Source organism: Phyllopteryx taeniolatus, chromosome 1 (assembly GCF_024500385.1).
Source record: "Phyllopteryx taeniolatus isolate TA_2022b chromosome 1, UOR_Ptae_1.2, whole genome shotgun sequence".
Lineage (NCBI taxonomy): Eukaryota > Metazoa > Chordata > Actinopteri > Syngnathiformes > Syngnathidae > Phyllopteryx > Phyllopteryx taeniolatus.
This window is the reverse complement of record NC_084502.1, coordinates 5,595,708-5,613,745: the sequence shown is the minus strand read 5'-3', so window position 1 is coordinate 5,613,745 and position 18,038 is coordinate 5,595,708. Positions and strand designations below refer to the sequence as shown.

Genomic DNA, 18,038 nt, shown 5'->3' with positions numbered 1-18,038 from the left:
CACCATGACAAAGCACACCAGCGTGGTTTTTTTGGGGGATAAAATGTGAAACTTCCAAACGTTTTCAAGCTTTTTTTATATTTCTTTACAATAGCTTTGCGCTGTTGTTGCTGTTTGTTGTTTTAGGCCAAGAAAGATAATCATTTTGTACTGTACAGTAATATGGGCGCATACAGCCTAAAAAATAAAAGTCCGTGATATTGAGGTTCCACTGTATGGTCTAAATATGCGACATGCATACAAGTGTGTCGATCATAAAATAAAGAACATAATTGCAGATGGTAGCCAGTGGAATAATGTGAACGTTACGTTCATTTAAATAAAAGAGGGCGAACTAAACCTCTGCTCATAGATTTATTGCTATCCGAGACCTCGTCCCCAAAACGCAGCATCCAAAAAAAATGCAATTTCGTCTTTTGCTGTCATTGTCTTGTGTAAATGGACCAGCTGAGTATTCCTTAAAAGGAAACGGAACCATATTTGGTTTCTTAAACTTAAGTCACAATGGACACCAAATACAATGGAAGAAGAGTGATACATTATTTCTATAATATAATAATGTAAAACGTTCGAAACTATTTCAAAAGTTCAAAAACAAAAAAAAAACCCACGTAATGTGGTGCAATAACATGGGGGGGGGGGGGGGGGGGGGTATAGTGTGGAGAAAAAAAACATTCCTCAGTGTTGAGTGGCCTATCCATCTTTCAGTAAAGTCGATGTTTTATCTTCGGGAGGGTTGAGGAAGTGATTGATGTTGAATCACAGTAGATAAGGTGCTTATATTGTGTGGGGCTTGAAATCTCTCTCATACTCTCGCCCTTATTCGTGCACAATTAGTCGAGGCCGGTCGGCTTTCTGTTGAAACAAAACACTGATGTAAGTCCAATGTTCATTTGAAAAGCACAAAGAAGAGCTTTACAGAAAAAGCGCACCAACAACCCCCATTAAGTTTCCTCATGTTATCAGCTCATTCCCACTCTAGCGACGTTCCCTTTATTGCTATTCTGGGGCGGCGGCAGACCCTGCGGGAACGCACTGGATTGCTCACCAGCAAATCACAGGGCAAGCAAATATAGACAAGCGACCATTTACACTCACATTCACACCTATGGACAATTCAGAGTCTTCAATGAACCTAACACGCATGTTTTTGCAATATGGGAGGAAGCCGAGATTGGAATCCCGGACCTGTGAAGCAGACATGCTAACCAATAGTCCAGCGTGCCGCCCTCTCCCTGACCTCACCCAACGGGAAATATACGTTCCAAGTAATGTGACGTAAGCGGCCTTATATTCAAAGCAAACGCGTGCGCCACAAACTGCGTAATATCAGGGAACAGATTGCGTTTGCCCTCCGTAGTTTCACTGCACTGCACTGGTTGCTTCCTGAGCCAACGGCCCTGTCAGGTTACTTTTTGCCCCCCGATCATCTCGCTCCTCGACACAATAGGATTAACAGCAGCCTCACCGGGAAAAGAAAAACGTTCATGACCAGTTTTTGTCAACTACACGATTGATGAACTTGACATTTTAACACTGACGTGTAAGACGGTTGCGAACAAAGGTCCACACCTGGTGTCAACCATTTCCTGCCCCCTACAGTTGCAGAGGGCCTCTTGAATCGAGGTCTCGCATCAATCAATCTTGTTCCCCTGGAGGCAGTGAGGTACATGCACGTACTTGTAGCGCAAAGCCATGTACGTATACAGCGCACACGTCGCGGAACACGTCAAGCGTCATTTAGAAGGAGAAACAACAAAACTATAGCTGCACACTGGATGGGTTTGTTTTACATTTAACGCTGTGAGAGAGGCTAACTATGAATGAATGAATGTCCATTTTTTTGTCCTGTTTCCATTTTCTTTCAATGGACCTACAGCTGACATTGACAGAACATCCTACTAGTCATGACTCGAGCTGTACTCACAAACACATATTACAAAGGCATCACTTCACACTGTTTACTTGATTTCATGTTCAATGCAACCATGAGCTTTTGCTGTTATTGTGATTTACCGCAGGTATGTCGTATGGGTAGATGTCTGTTTACTGAGGATGGGAATAATAATTGATTACTAAAATTTGTTTTATATATATATATATATATACACACAATTGAGGCGGCACGGTGGACGATTGGTTAGAGCGTCGGCCTCACAGTTGTGAGGACCCGGGTTCAATCCCCGGCCCCGCCCGTGTGGAGTTGGCACGTTCTGCCCGTGCCCGCGTGGCTTTTCTCCGGGCACTCCGCTTTCCTCCCACATCCCAAAAACGTGCATTCATTGGAGACTCTAAACCTGTGACTGACTGTGAGTGCGAATGCTTGCTTGTTTGTTTGTTTGTTTGTTTGTATGTGCCCTGCGATTGACTGGCAACCGGTTCAGGGTGTACCCCGCCTCCTGCCCGATGGCAGCTGGGATAGGCTCCGGCACGCCCGCGGCCCAGAAAATGGATGCATGGATATACAATTGATTGTGTCTTGAGGCAAGCAGGTTTATCCGCTCTGCCCTTACACAACAGTAAACACTGGCAGATATGCCATTTACACTATCACTTTTTCATCCATACATGATCGAGGCCGGATTCAGATTGAAGGCTTTCTAGTTCCGTGACTTACTGTATATCCAAAGGGAGCCACACAGGGGGGGAAATGCGGCAATTGCCTTCTTCCCCCTATGACGTTTTTTTTTTTGCAGAGATGGCAAAAAATACACTGGTTGAAAAGAAAAGTGTGTACCAAAAAATGAAGGATGACAACGAGGCTGAATGTGGTTTACAGTATGTATACTGTATGTGTAACACATACTGAAAGATAGAGCAGGTAGCTCGACGCCCTGCTCATGGAAAACATTCAACAAAAAGAAAACAAACAAACAAGCATTAAAGACGAATGGAGATGGACGAGTGGAGATGACAGACGGACAAAGCCACGTAAGAGAGAACAAACAATTTTGCTTTGCATTTATAACAGGTGATAAAAGAGCAGTAAGGTGGACAAATATTCCCCAAGTGCACTTAAAATTGGAAAGTAAAATGTGAATAGCTGTAATGTAAAAGGGTGAGAAGGATGAATGTAAAAAAAAACCCAAAAAAAAAACAATGGAATAGAATAAGTGACCTGGAGATGGCTGACAATGCAGTAGTGCTCTGGACCGTCCAGCCCACAAGTCGAGGTGGCGCTTAGGTTCACAGCCCGTCCAATCAAAAGGTTTCCAGTGGCAGGGTAGCAGCTCCCGTCCGTGCAGCCGTGCGGACTTGATGGCAGGTCTTGTCCAGACACACTGGAGGCTAGAGCTGGAGGATGATGACTCAAGTCAAAGCATGGCATGGAAACTTGCCCAAGACACTTCATTGGACTACTTGCATTGTTTCAATATTCCTACAAGTTGCTGTATATGTCAATTCATACATCCCTTTTCTATATTGCTTATCACCCAAACCGGCCGAGCGAGGCGGCCACTTCCAGCGGGCCGTCGGCAGGCTCGCGGCAGACCGAGGTGCATTCAAAGGCGTCCACGCAAATGCGACGCACCGGTCAAAGAAAAGGAAACAAAGTAACAAAGTAACAAAGTAACAAAGTGATCCACTGACATATAGAAAAGTGGCTTTCAATGGTCTTTCAGGCCAGGTATTAAAAAGGCACAGATCTCGTTTGATGTGCGTCCGGCGTCTGAGACGCACAAAAATTAGCAGGTACGCATCAAGTAAGATCAATCTGCGTCCTATAGGACGCCGGTGTGGGTGCAGGAAGTCCAATGTATTCATTTGATTTTTTGGGGTGAGACAGGACTCTAGAGTGCGACTAATTCGGTTGCACATGCGCCCTCATTTCTGAATGGTGCAGCAAAAAAAACAAGGTGCGTACAGGGGCCCAGTCATTTGAGGAAGAAAAAAACATTTCCGCAACATGAAAGCAGAAACATGAAACCCAACGTGGTCTCTAAACCAAACAGAGATAGTGAAGGGCGGGGACCCGCCATCTGATTGGCTGCGTCCGTTTGCGCTTTTGAAATGCGGGCAGTTAGTTTTTTCTGACGCCGAGCTGGAAGCTGCAAAAATAAGGACTCTCGTGACTTCAGTGCAATTTTTGTTAACAGAGCCTTGTTCGGTTTTTTTCATTTGTATTTATTGTTCGATATTACAACGTCGATGTTAATTATTCGTAGAATTGGAATTAAAAGTGAATTGTTCTTAAAAAGGATGTACTTGCATTATTATGCTCTAAGATCATTATATCAGTATCCTAAAAAACATCAATATCATTTGTCATGATAGCTTTTGGGAAAATATATTGTCCTAAAATATTTACACATTAATATATTGAGAGAGAGCAAGAGCAATGGATAACACAAAAATATTGTACAAACAGTATCAAAAAATTGAGCAATAACTACTAAAAATCCGCAGTATAGCGGGACCGCGAAGCAAGAACCGTGATATAGCGAAGGATTACTGTATCTGTATTCCGTGATGCTAAATTGCAAGGACTCATTGTTCCCGGGTTGGGTCTCATTGTTTTCATGACATGTGCATCCCGCCACTAACGTAGTCTCAAGGGAAAAATGATCTATGAAAGGCATTCTTTGTTTTGGTGCAGCCTCTAACCAGGACTTTACATTTTGAAAACGAGTGGACAATGGCTATAATTTTGAACACGGGCTGACAGTCCAGAAAGTAATTGCTTTAATGGACTTGGGTGTGAAACAGCTCTTCGTCCCCCTTACTTGACCCATGTAAACACTCTCTCTGCACCGCCGAATCGCAGGTCTCATCAGCAAGAGGGAGCAACACAGTCCCTTGGCTCGCTAATGGAAAAACAAAACGGTGAGGAGGCCGCCTTGCGGAAGGACTGTATGAAGCGCAAATAAGAAGAGACATGAGTGAGGTTGACAGTGACTTATGGGATCTACAGAACAACTTGAGGCTTGATAGGGAAGACTGGGACAGTTCAAAGGGCACTGCTAAACGTCTCCTCGACAACAGAGCATCGCATCGTTGTCTGATGTAAATCTCCACTTCGTGTCCATTATGAATTTTTAACAAAATAAGATTTTCTGCATTCTCCTGATTGTACTGTTTACACACTGTGTTGTATACAAACCATTTTGCAAGCTGCAAGCTTGGCCCAGCAAAGTGAAGATTTGCCAACACGCACACTCATTCTGTTTTGTTAAAGCATAATATAAAAGTGAAATAAAAAGGTATTTTGCTACACTTTCCAACAGTGTACTTGTGGGCAAGAAGCATTGTCATAACAGATTCAATCATCGACCAAACATATTTCAGAACTGTTTGTTAGCATTTTGTAACATTTTATTAAAAGTATCTCTATTGAAAGCAAACACTATCATCAAAACACCAAAGCTCCCCAACTCATTTTGTTTTGAAGACACGCCACGAATCTAGAGCCCGTCATGCTTTGTTTTCAAATCAAAGGAGGTGCCAACGCGCCACCGGACAAAAAGTGACAAATCGTTTTTGAAAAGGAAATACACACAATACAGCGGCAGGTATTTAGTTGGACAAAAAGAATTCCAGGGATCCACTGAAATGAAAATTCTTGGACGAAATGAGGAAGTCAATGCCGAAAACCCAAAACAATTTGAACGAATGATTATTGATTATTGAATGATTATTCTGTCCATTAATTGAATCAGTGACCAAGTTCATTCTTCCTCATAGAACATCCCAATTTTCAGTAGATGGTAAAGCCATTCATAGAAGTCAGTCTAAGAAGGCTCCAGCGCTAAGCAGCTGTACATCAGTATGTAGTATGATATTTGAAATTGCTTTTTACATCCCATTGAAGCCCATATGGCTTTCTACAGAGAGCTTTTAAAGGTAGCGTCGTAGTACGTGTTTCATGTTGATTCTGCCCTAACCACTGTAGTGTTTCTTTTCTAAAACTGATTTGAAGGAGATGACAAGCGCATTAAAACCCCGACAACAACGGCATTGATATTGATCAAATCTTATCAAGTCGCATGCCTAAATCAAACACATTTCTTATCTAAAATATAATAATTCCCTCACCCAATGAGAATCACTAAGAGAATCATTTAGCAACTCCAAGCTTCAGCTTCCTCCCCACATTTTCAATAGGATTAAGGTCTGGGGATGGCTAGCCACCCCGTGACCTTAATGTGTTTCTTCTTGACCCATTCCTTTGTTGCACTGCTCGTATGATTTTGGTCATTGTCATGCTGAAAGACCCACTGACAACTAACTGCTCTTTGCTTCTCTGTATGGCCCCATCCATTGGCACCTTGCTGCAAGTCAAATCGTGCAGTACCCTAAGTAGAGAAACGTTATGACGTTGGGCTGTGCGATATGGCCTTAAAATAAAATGTCCATTTTTTGTAATTTTTTGTTTTTTCTTCACAAAAACCTCATTTCTAATTTCAGACCATTTGTGTTCCACTTTGTTACGGAATTCAAATTCAAATCGAGTTGTGCTTTTTAGTTAGACTGGCCCGTACACTGTATGTTCCTTCAAAATTAATTTAGAACCAATCATGTTTTTGATATTCGAAATGTTTCCTCCCACATCCCAAAAACATGCAGGGTAAGGTTAATTGAAAACTCTCTAAATTGCCCCTAGGTGCGAATGGTTGTTTGTTTGTATGTGCCCTGCGATTGGCTGGCAACCGGTTCAGGGTTGCCCGAAGATAGCTGGGATAGGCTCCGGCACGCCCGCCACCCTCGTGAGGAGAAGCGGAACGGAAGATGAATGAATGAATAAATGAGAAAACCAAATAGTGTATCATCTTTTCATCTTTTGAGCATGTCCGAACAGGTCCCTCTGCTGATCACTTTTAATATTACAGTTGATTCGCTGTATATTACAGCACACCAACATCGCAGCAGAGCCGACGATGTGACTATTGCGCACATGTACATATGGCGATCACGATGCTCAAACTAAATATCGTGCAGCCTTATCACTGAGTTTCCGAAAGGAATCGGGAGAAGGACCACGGCATGCCTGTCAGAGCAACAAGATCACTTGCACCAGCTGGTTTAGAAGTGTGTTATTAGAGTGTAGCATAAGGCAGCGAAATGCACACACACATATACAAAAAAGAAGAATGACAAGTAAAACGCACCCCTAGGCATCCAATTTCCCATCCGGTATACAGCACTATGGCAGGAATGTGGAGACAGGATGGAAAATGTTATTCATTAAAGGAAACATTCCAGGTGTCAGTGTGGCCGTGAATGAATGCCAATGCACCTTGAAGAGAAGGTTTGCAACACTTTCTTTGTAGCTTAAGCAGAGCAAGTAAGTTTGCAGGAATGTAAACAAACCATATGGACACTCGTGAAGCGGTCCTTCAATTCACGCAATCCTTATAACACTCTGTAATTACTCTTTCTTTGTAAAGGTAATCAATCATAAATGACTCAGTAGCTACTAAGATGAAGGCCACTTCCACACTGGCAGTCGGTCTTTCCAGGGAACGCATCCATTCAGAAAAAATGGATTTTGGAGCATAAAGGGTCAGTTACCTCGATATATTACAAGTACAGAAAAGCTGAAAAGCAATATGAGACAAAAGTATTGCACCTCATTCATCCGTACTCTATATTGTTTATTATCATAAACAATCAAAATAAAAAAACCTGTGTGCTTATTAAATCTATTTACACTGGAACCTCTGAAGTTCAGTGCCCCTGATGTTGTTCAATTAAAGATTATCTGTCATGCATGATACGATGCGGGATGTTATGATATTACATAACGGGGGGGGGGTGCTTGTGGCTGCTCTACAAGTAGTTCCCCCTGGAATACCGATAGCACAACCTTACGTCTCGCGGTCCCTTGACCGCAACTTTGAAAAGTAGCTGAACGAGTTTTAGGATATACCGAGTTCAACTTTGAATAAATAAACCAATGCAATGAAAGAAGAGGGACTTGTACTCACCCAGCGTGAGGAGCTTCAGATACAAGGCCATGGTGGTCTTCGGCACCATTGGACATGCAAAGGCCAGACAATCGATGCGGATCTGACAACAAACAGATACAAATACTTTTTAACTATGTGATAATTATATCAATGCAACTTCCTGCCAAGGCCAAACCATCTCATTTGGATAAACACCTTAATGAGACACCGTTGATGATTTATTAATTATTCACTGAAATAGACTGAACAATGACCTCTACAGCAATGTTTTTAAAAATGGGAGAAATACAAAACTGTTGTCGGGATCGGCAGCTTAATTGTTTTTGCTTTTTTGTAATTTGGCTACGGTCGTCATAAATGCAAAACTTGTAGGTGTTAATTTTTGAATTCCTTAGTTCGGTTCAGGTGCAGTACCCTGAACAAAGGCACTTTGACCTCCAGGTAGTCTTGAACCTGCGACCAAAGTTAAGTTCTTACAGACTGAACTCCACCTCCCCCATGCTTAAAAGCCTAAAATGTTTTGGAATACTTTGTGCAGTGCTATTACTATAATACTAGAGAGGTATCCTTGATTGACTTTTTATTTTATTTCCAATTCGGCAGGTCAGAGCTAAAGTTGACGGGTGTTGTTGAGTTACTGTACTACTCCCTAACAGGTGCAATGCTTCAATTTCAACCTTAGATTGAGACCACCACTGGAGATACAGTCTGCCAAAGCCTTATTGTTGCCGTCAGATATAGGTCAGATATCTGTCAAGGCCTTGAAGAAGTGTCGAAGATTAGTTAGTTGTTTTTGAAATTGCTGGATGGCAAAAAAGGAAACACACTCACTTTGGCCAACTGGTGCAAGATATCACTGTGGGGATGCCTCAATTTCTCTCTCTCTCTCTCTGGTTTTGTAATGTGCCTGACTGTTGTGAAAGCTATTTTCACATTGTAATTAATGATGTGCACAGTGGACAGTCAAATTGTTACATTTCTTACAGTTGGGCCTTGAGAAATGGAAACCTCGGAGGTGGCCAATAGCTAAAAACATGTTTTGATCACACAAAAAAAGGTTGCACAGAAATAACTTTCCCCAAACATTTTGTTGCAGCGTGGGGCATGGGTCAAATAAGATCTTTTTTTTTTTTTTTTAAATCTATGGTTCAGGATTAATTAATACATTAATACAAAGGATTTTTCTTTTCCTCACTATCGGTAAAATTGTGAGAATAGGCAACTATGCTCATCGCTGTCACGCATTCAATTGAAGTGTAGCGCATCTTGGCTGCGTTGTGAGCAAAGGGCCTCTTGTATGCACAGGCTCTGCAAACACAGGGGCGTCCACGCTGAAAGGGACAGAAGATGTGTGTGCATGTGTGGAAACACAAAATGACAGGCGAGAACAAGCACGTTTCACGTCACACGCCAACGTGACCTCTCAGACAATTCATTGCGGCGACAGGAATGCCACAGGAAAGAATAAATGACACTACGAGAGTTTGCTTGGATTTGAAAGAGCATTGTTGTCAGATGAATGACTCTCAATGCCTCCACAGTCTCGTTTATTTTCAAATTCTCTCATCACTAACGGCTTGGAATAGTCATACACACGATTGCAACATATACCATTCCACTACTTAGATATCGCGGAAATATGCCCCCTAGTGGCTGTGATCAAAAAGAAGTCATGGCAGTAGCGCAGTCTGATTGGATGCTTCGTCGATGCTTTGGCCGGTGACAGGAGGTGACTCATTTTCTGTCCAATGTGTGGTCGCATGTGTTACACAATACAGCCCAACACTAGCATTGGTGTTATGATGTCATACGTTTTCATGCCAAAATTAGGTATACTTTGTATAAGCCAGCTGATTTTGGTGGGGCTCTTGATCAAAGATTCAGATACCAGAACTTATTTTCAGTCTTGGAGTCACTATGGCATCAATGAAACATCCAAATCATCATACCAACGTTGGTGTTTTGAACCCGGAAAGAGCCAGCTAACTAGCAAACAGTTGGACAAACAAACACATTTGCTTTTCCACTTTTTCCACTTTTGTCCAGATTGGATTGATGACTATTATAATGATAGAGGGCCAATGGCATCAATTATACAACAAATCAAATACTGTAACGCATACGGCTGAATCGCATTCATGTGAAGGTTTGTCTCTCAGCAAATCAGGTCACACAGTGAAGTTACACAAATGCCATCTGCACGACTGAACTGAACTCGTTACAATTTAAACCACTGTGCCGGCAACAGTTGTAGTTACAGTTTAGCCAAAGTGGAGCTACAGCGGCGGTGTGCCTCCCTCAAACCTTCACTGACAACACAAGAACATTACAAAAGAAGCACTGAAACAATCCAACAAGTCGTCACGAGAGCTTCCAAGTATTCATACTCACGTTTGGTCTCCTCGCTATTTAGAACCGTTCACGCCAAGTGTCTTTGAACGCCAGTCTCTGCCATGTACGACCCAGTGTGTGTGTTTACGCGTGGATGCACATGTGACGCAGCAGAAAGTGTAAAACAAACTCGAGGGTGCTACCGGCGCCGGCGCCGGTGTAAAAACAGAGGGAAAGCCCCGAGCCAATCGGCAGAAGCCGAGTGATGGTTTCTCTCCACCCTCCGGCTCGCCCGCCCGCCCTGCTTTTCTCCGGCCGGCTGCCTCGTCACTGGGGCACTGAGGTGAATGGACAGCTATTATTATTCTAATTGCACTGTCACTCTGCGGGCCACTGGTTGAAAGAGGGGAACGGTCTCCAGGCTGTTGGAATGTGCCACCATGGACTCGCAAGGAGCGTGAAGAGGCAAGGGGTAAAGAGGAGGCCGCAGAGGCCAGAGAGAGAGAGAGAGAGAGAGAATGACTAGCAAGGAGTGGTATGGTCAGGCACAAAGGGGCAATTTAGCCAACATCCAAACATACGGGGGAATTTGTCCAAGTATACAGTACAGTATTTTTCTTCACCCCCAACCCTAACTGTCCATATGAAAATGAATTTCCAGACTGTATAGAGGATGCCAAAGCAAGAAGTGGTGCTAACTGCAATGGCACTAAGTCATTTCCGGAAAGAGGCACAGTAATAACACGGATAAATAGAGTACAGTACATGCACAGTATATAGACGCACACCTGTTTGTGGGGGTTCGTGGCTTTGTGCAAGTGCAAACCATAGCCATAATCTCTTCAATACCACGTCAAGAAGAACTGGAGCTAACACACCTCGGAGCGTATCCGGGAACGTCGAAGGTCAAAAGACTTCGGTGGGGCGGACCAGAAGAGACAACACAGAGAGACGGACGGGCGTAGGAGGAAAGCGTAATGGCGTCTGCGTGCATGTATGGGTCATGCGCATGCATGTGTGTGATTGGGGCCAGCCGACAAAACAACAAGTGCATGAGAGAAACAAAGCAGCTTTCACATTCACAGCGCTCCGCCGATGTGACCTTCGGCCTCCGTTAAAGGAGGAGCTGGCCGGGCCGCGAGAGTAGAAACTGGAACGAGTTCAAGGCAGGTCACTGCAAATACTTCTCAATCAGTCAAATACTCCGAGATTCAACCTCGACAGTTATCGGAGAACGTTAGACGACGTTGGATTCTTACATCTGTGTTCGAATATAACGAGTTTGTTTCACTAATGTGCAGTATACGGGTAAAACTGCTTCTCGGGTACAATTCACATTTTGTGGGAATATAGGTGGGGGGCATTTTCCACTTCGATTCATTACATACAGTGGTAATAGAGGTGCAACAATTAGTCGATTCATCGATTATCGAATGAATCGACAACTATTTTGATCATCGATTAATCGTTTAGTGACCTCGTTTAACTTAAAACATTTGTGCCGATTTTCCAAACCAGTAACTGAATCATCATTTTATGTTTATCCATTTTTTGCACTGTCAATTTGAAAAAATCTCCTTTTTTTAATACATTGAAATGATATATATGTATGAATGATTCATCTGAAAAAAAAACGGACATATGAAATCGATCATTTCCATAATCGTTAATCGCAGCCCGACTTTGGATTGCAACAATACCATCAGCAGCACAAGGGAACAACTGCACCTGCCTAACCTAAAAACTGAACCTGCGACACCCAACGGGTGGTTCAAGAGGAGAGAAGGAAAGACCCGCAGAAAGTTCACGCCGCCTCCGCGGAGTCTGAGACAAAGCCGAGGAATCTCGGAACTCCAGCCCAAACAATCCTGGGTTCCCGTATCGCTGAATAAAAACACGATAAGCCTTCCCCTCTGTGCGCTTGTGCCTGTACGAACTTGTGTACACATCAAATCAATGGCTTGAGCCCGAGACTGAACGCTGTTCCAAAGCACCGCAGATTGCAGCGATGTCAAGTCAAAGATGTTGTCAAAGAATCCACAATGGTAAAGGTGCAGTAAAAAGAGGCACGGCTCGAAATGGGACCAGATCTCTGTGATCACCGCACGGAGGAAGTCACTTACCAAGGAATGTCAGCTGAATTCTCTGTACGTGGCAGTTAGAAATAATGTAAGGCTTTCAAACATAAGGAATATAACACAAATATACAGTCGTCCAATTGCTTGTGACCAAGAAACAACTGAATCAACACAAGCACACAGGAACAAGCGATTTCCTCTTAATTCTGCCGACAATATGAAGCAAATGAGGACCCGGGGTGGCTCCAAGTGTTCAAGTTAAAAAATAACCCACTGCAGGGTGTGTCAGGTCATATCTAGAGCTGAGCAGGTGACCCAGACAAAGAGCGTAGAACCGTAAAGTGATATCACTGTGAAACTCTGAATACCGCACAAAACACAAAGGGCGGACGGGCTAGTATGTCGCAACATGCAGAGGAAATACAAAAGTCTATTTTCTTTCTGTTGCACCTTCGATGGTTACTATATTGTTACCTCTGCCCAATGTGACACGCGAGGCGAAACGTTATGTTCAAATCGACCTGTTGGTTCGTCAGTCAATTACGTTAGGAATGCTGTGAGTTTTGTTTTTTTACCGTACGTAGGATAGTACTCCGTGATGGTTGGTAGATTGCTCGTTAATCAGCAGGCATTCGGCAAAAATTCCAGAGATGATTTTCACTCAAATCAAAACAAGGGGGTGGCACACGCTTCCTTAATGAACAATGAACAAGTAGCCTGCTGGCTAACTCCATTCAGCGGTTACAGCCTGGCTGCGTTTCGAGGCCGATGACATTACGACGCCACGCAAAGGAGTCCCTATTCAAAACTTGGCTTTTAACAAGGGCTGATGTCAGTTTCGTCAATGCTTTTTAAGGTGTCCACATCTACTGTATATCCTCCAAAAGTACATATTGAACACTTTACTCTTGTTAGAAAAGTCTAGTAAGGCAAAACAGAGAGTTGCTATACTGAGTCTTGCTGGGAAAGGCAAACTTTCCTCCAACAATCTCATCCCATTCTTCCAGATTGATCAGTCAATCCTCACTGATGTAGGAGGAAATCTCCTAATACTGTCGAGATACGAGCTCTATGCAATTCTCTCTTTGATACGAAGAGACGCACGACCGCACTGTCACTCTGCAGAATCGAATCAAATCTAATCTCCTGCCGGGCTACGTATGGACAGCGTGTTACAGATTTCCGTCACCATAATGGGAATTTTATTTCCCCAAAAGGTACTCGAGTAATCAAGTTAACAGCTGCGTGTGGCCTGCCAGAAACAAATGAAGAAGAATTTGACCAAAATGAACGACAAACAACTTAACAGCAACAAAAGAAGAACGCCACCACCGACCACGGGGAGAGACGTACTAACTGGAGTTGACACCGATTTTATCGGGCTGACCGGTATCGGCCGATATTTAGCATTTTATGCCGATCGCCTTTAATGTCATAATTCACCGATCCGATCAATGACGTCATTGATGGGCTCCGCAAAAGACATTTACTCCGCGTCGCCGCGTGCACAGTAGAATTTGAATCCAAAAGCTAGTTTATGTTTAGCCTTGTCCCGTGTCTTTTGACCAAGTACTGTAAATATCTGACGGCCAATGAAGTTATTAAAAAAATAATAATAATAAAAATAAACACATGTCGGCGGTGTGGGACAGACAAGACGTAACGCCCGGATCAAACTATAAGACAAATTTGCTCTTTCACATGTCTCGTATTCCGATACCACCGCATCCCGTTTTTTTTTTTACCATCATTGGGCTGTATCTTGTCAACTCAAAGGAGACCGGATACCCTCGTTACCGTGGCGACGATAACAAGAGCGGAGCGAGCCGACGGTATTATAAGGACAAAATGGGGGAAAACGTGTGTTGGTGGTCAGGCCAGGAGAGGACGTTGGTTGAAGTCTTGCTTGAGGTATGTTCACGTACCTTTCATACGATACGGCTCACAAGCGGGCAATTCAATGTTATGTAGCCTAGCAAGCTACTGCTAGCACGAACGGTTGGATGTAAACATGTTGCCGTTCTGTCGAATCATGCTCAAGTCATTTCATTACAGTAAGTTATTTCTGTCATGTAATGTTGGTTCGACCTGACTGATTCGAATACACCATGTGACGAGAGCAGTGATTTCCAACCTTTATGGAGCCGAGGAGCATATTTTACAATTGAAAAATCTCACGGCACACCAACAAACAAAAATGCCACAAAAAGTGGATACTTCCTGCCGTCTAATAGAAAAGCGGCCACTATGCCTCACTGGCATAAATAGAGGAACAAAGATATATTATTTATTATAAATATTATTTTTTGAGCAATTAAGTACACAAGTATATACAGTAAATGAACAGGTCATTAAAATAGACACGTTCCTCCATCTTGTGATCGGATCGGTGATCAGTTATCGTTTTTTTAAACTCCAAAAATCCTGATCGTGGAAAACCTAATACTAACCTCGGTAAACTCTTACGCGTTAGTCATGTTACCGGAAGGTAATTTGTACACTAAGTCGCCTATTTTACACGACAAGTCAGACAAATAATACTGTATTTTTTCCCACTAAATACATTTGTTACATTTGCAGTATTTTATAATGTTAGCAAGATCTCAGTTTGTCCGGTGGTTCTACTTCAGTGTACTGTATGTCATTAGATCCCCACACAGACACCTTTTAAAAAACGCCTTCGTAAAAATCTAACAAATCAATAAATGAGCGAATTGAAATGTTAGAGACATAACATAAACAAATCAAGTATATCTATGTTCAGGTTCCTGAGAATAACGCAGACACTGTAATTAGTTTGCACTCATAAAGCTGTCAGTTGTCTGGATACACAATTTGCAGACAGGATGAAAGGAGACAAAAATGCAAGAGCAGACAGACTCAAAACTGTCATCAGTGACGCTGATTTACATCGGGAGGTATGATTATGAGCGTCTCAGCCTGCACGCGCACACACACACACACACACAGTTGCCCGGAGGACTCGACATAGTGTGGATGCAGCTTCAATTCCCCGACCCCACGTTGTTCTACTTCGGAAACAGAGTCAACAGCGCCTCTGCTGGTTGCCCCCAAGTACTGCGCTCCATGTTGCCTCACTTGCTTCAGCAACAAATCATTACACACAATGGACAGGAGTCCTTTTTTTACACTTGAGTGAACCTTGATGTTAAATTTGTTTTAAAAATAGACACACCAAGCCTACATAACTCATTCAATTCTTTTAACGTACAATATTAACTCATTTTTACACTTGTATGACAATTAAAGAGGTTACAAAACTTGATTGTAGAGTTAATAAACGCATTATGATCGGGACAATGTAATCCCGACTATTTTTTTCCTTACAGAAATGTTTTTTTGAAAACTACATTTGACGAGACAGGTTATGACACCACTTGCCTTTACACAACAAACTAAAAGTTGGAAACCAAATGACACCTGTGTTGTCTAGATTCAAGTACAAATAAGTCACAAATCGCTCTCTCCTACTCGCCAATTTGAAGTTGTGAGCTACTCGTGGATCCTCTTAACCCTGCAGGTTAGAGTTGATCTCAGCAGCAGGGTGCAGGGCCAGGTCCTTGAGCTGATTAAAGCTGGACTAAGCCTCCAAGGCCGCTGGGAACATGCACCTTCAAATACACACTCACACACACAAAGGGAGCATTATGGACACACGGAAAAGGTAAAAAAAAAAAAAAAAGAGAATACAAGGAGAATAAAGGCATGGGATTTTGAGAATAAAGTCCAAACATTCCAAAAAAAAGTCCCCATTTTCCAAAAATTGGTCAAAATATTATGAGAAAAAGACAATTTAAAGTTAAAGTCGTAATAAAAGAAAAACAAATCACACATTTTAAGAAAATACAGTCAGAATATTACGAGGAAAAGCATTTATATGAAATACATTTCAGTTGCTGGTCTCAGACTGTTTACATTTGTGTGAGAAGTTTGACCCTCACGCTGTAAAAAATACAAATAGATCTTCATTAAAGAACATTTCCAAAACATGACTTTTTTCTTGGACTTGGACTATTTTTTGGACTTCATGAATATTTTTTCGATGATATCAATGTACCGTTTGCAGAAAACCTGAGAAAATGTATGGGTTGAATTTAGGGGAAGATATTAAATGACATCTTGCAACAACAAGTATAAGAAATGCACTAGTGTGTATTCGACTCATTCTTTTCAGTTCAAGGAGAAAATCTGAGCCCTTCTATCCATTAATCTGTGCCGCTAGTAATCTGGCAGGAATGTGTGTCCAAAAAAAAAACCCTCCCTTGCAGCCACCAAGCAGCTATTCTGCTCACATAAATCTTGGGAAATCTCACTCTCCCACCTCACACTTGCCCTTGATTGGTTAATGAATGGACTGCATCATAGGACATGAGAGGTGTTTTATGGGCCCTCTCATTTTTGTTCCTAAATTCAAGGGACAGGTCTCGGTATGACGCGCATCCCCCAAGAATGCAAACTACAATCACAATAATTATAATAACATGAAATGAATACCTCCCTGACAGTGTCAATCACAAGTCAGCAATATTATCTTTGCAAAAGCTCTTGCGTTGCACTGGATCTCGTTCGAGTGTCCATCCGTTTTCTAACGCGCTTGACTTCAGGGTCAAGGGTGAGCTGGAGCCAATCACTTTGGGCTGGTCACCAGTCAATTGCACTGCGCATATCGACAGTTATTCCCATTCATATTCCCACCTGGGAGAACATGCAAACTCCACACGGGACGACCCGGGAAAAGATTGAACCCCAAGCCTTGGAACTGCGAGGCAGATGTGCGAACCGCTCATCGCTGTCTTGCCCTCATTAGAGTTTGTACTTCCAAAATAAATGAATAAGGACAAATGTATTTCGAATAATACATAATGTACAATACATTTTGTTCAAGAGGATGCAACACGTACGACACATGAACTTGCAAAAAAAAAAAAAGGTAATTAACCACGACAGGTGTACCTAATAATATGACCGGACGTTTTGGGGGTTTTTTTCCTCCAATGAATGAACATACTTAGTTTTTTAACCTCTCGAGTGCCAACATTAAACTAACTGAATTAATGTTATCCAAACACTTTTACTGTATTTTTCATATAACATTTCGAGCCGTTGCAACCGCGCCAAGTAAGCTAACAGCGGATAAATTAGCCCAGTACGACGACGACAACAACAACAACAACAACGTACGGGACGTCAACACACACATGCATACATACATACATACATAAAGCTGTTAAAAAAAAAAAAAACATGACCACGTTCGGTTTTGCGGCATAAATATCAAATATGTTCGGCGTACAACCGGAGATATGAAGTCCCCCTTAATCATGCTCAGCACTGCAAAGTATGGAAGTTGAAAATGTGCGAATTTTGTGCTGAAGCGCTCATTTGAGCACTTACCGGTCTCTGCCTCCTGTCTCGTCCGCTCCCACGCGAGTTCGGTGTCCCGGGTGCTCCGGCGGGTTGCGGCGGAGGTGGGGGCCGGGGGTGGTGCCCGACGCCGGCGGGGAGCAAGCAGTCCTGTGCCGTCCGCGAGGAGAGAGACGCAGGTTGCCCCCTCTTGCAAGTGCCGGACCCCACCCAGTGCGACGAGGCCCCGCCCACTGCTTCAGGTAAAGATTACTCACATACATTTCCCTGTTTCGGAAATGTTTGGCTGAGAGGGAAGGGAAGCCCCACACTGTATATGCATTATATACAAGCAGCC

At 42.8% G+C, this 18,038-nt stretch overlaps 1 protein-coding gene across 3 annotated transcripts in view; it reads right to left on the bottom strand.

The window, feature by feature from the left end:
* The window catches only part of lamb2l (laminin, beta 2-like), a 44,055-nt gene extending 26,191 nt beyond the window's left edge, over window positions 1-17,864 (bottom strand). Inside the window, exons 1-3 of one of the 3 annotated variants that reach the window (XM_061765839.1) lie at window positions 17,732-17,864; window positions 7,926-8,007; window positions 3,119-3,294 (exon numbers count right to left, since the gene is read on the bottom strand). In XM_061765839.1, coding sequence (XP_061621823.1) covers window positions 3,119-3,294; window positions 7,926-7,974 — 225 coding nt within the window. In that variant the 5' untranslated portion in view covers window positions 7,975-8,007; window positions 17,732-17,864. Of the gene's footprint in view, window positions 1-3,118; window positions 3,295-7,925; window positions 8,008-10,298; window positions 10,446-12,361; window positions 12,547-17,731 lie in introns of those variants that run through there. The other 2 variants (XM_061765829.1, XM_061765850.1) reach the window with 2 other exon arrangements.
* Between the last annotated feature and the right edge of the window lie 174 nt (window positions 17,865-18,038).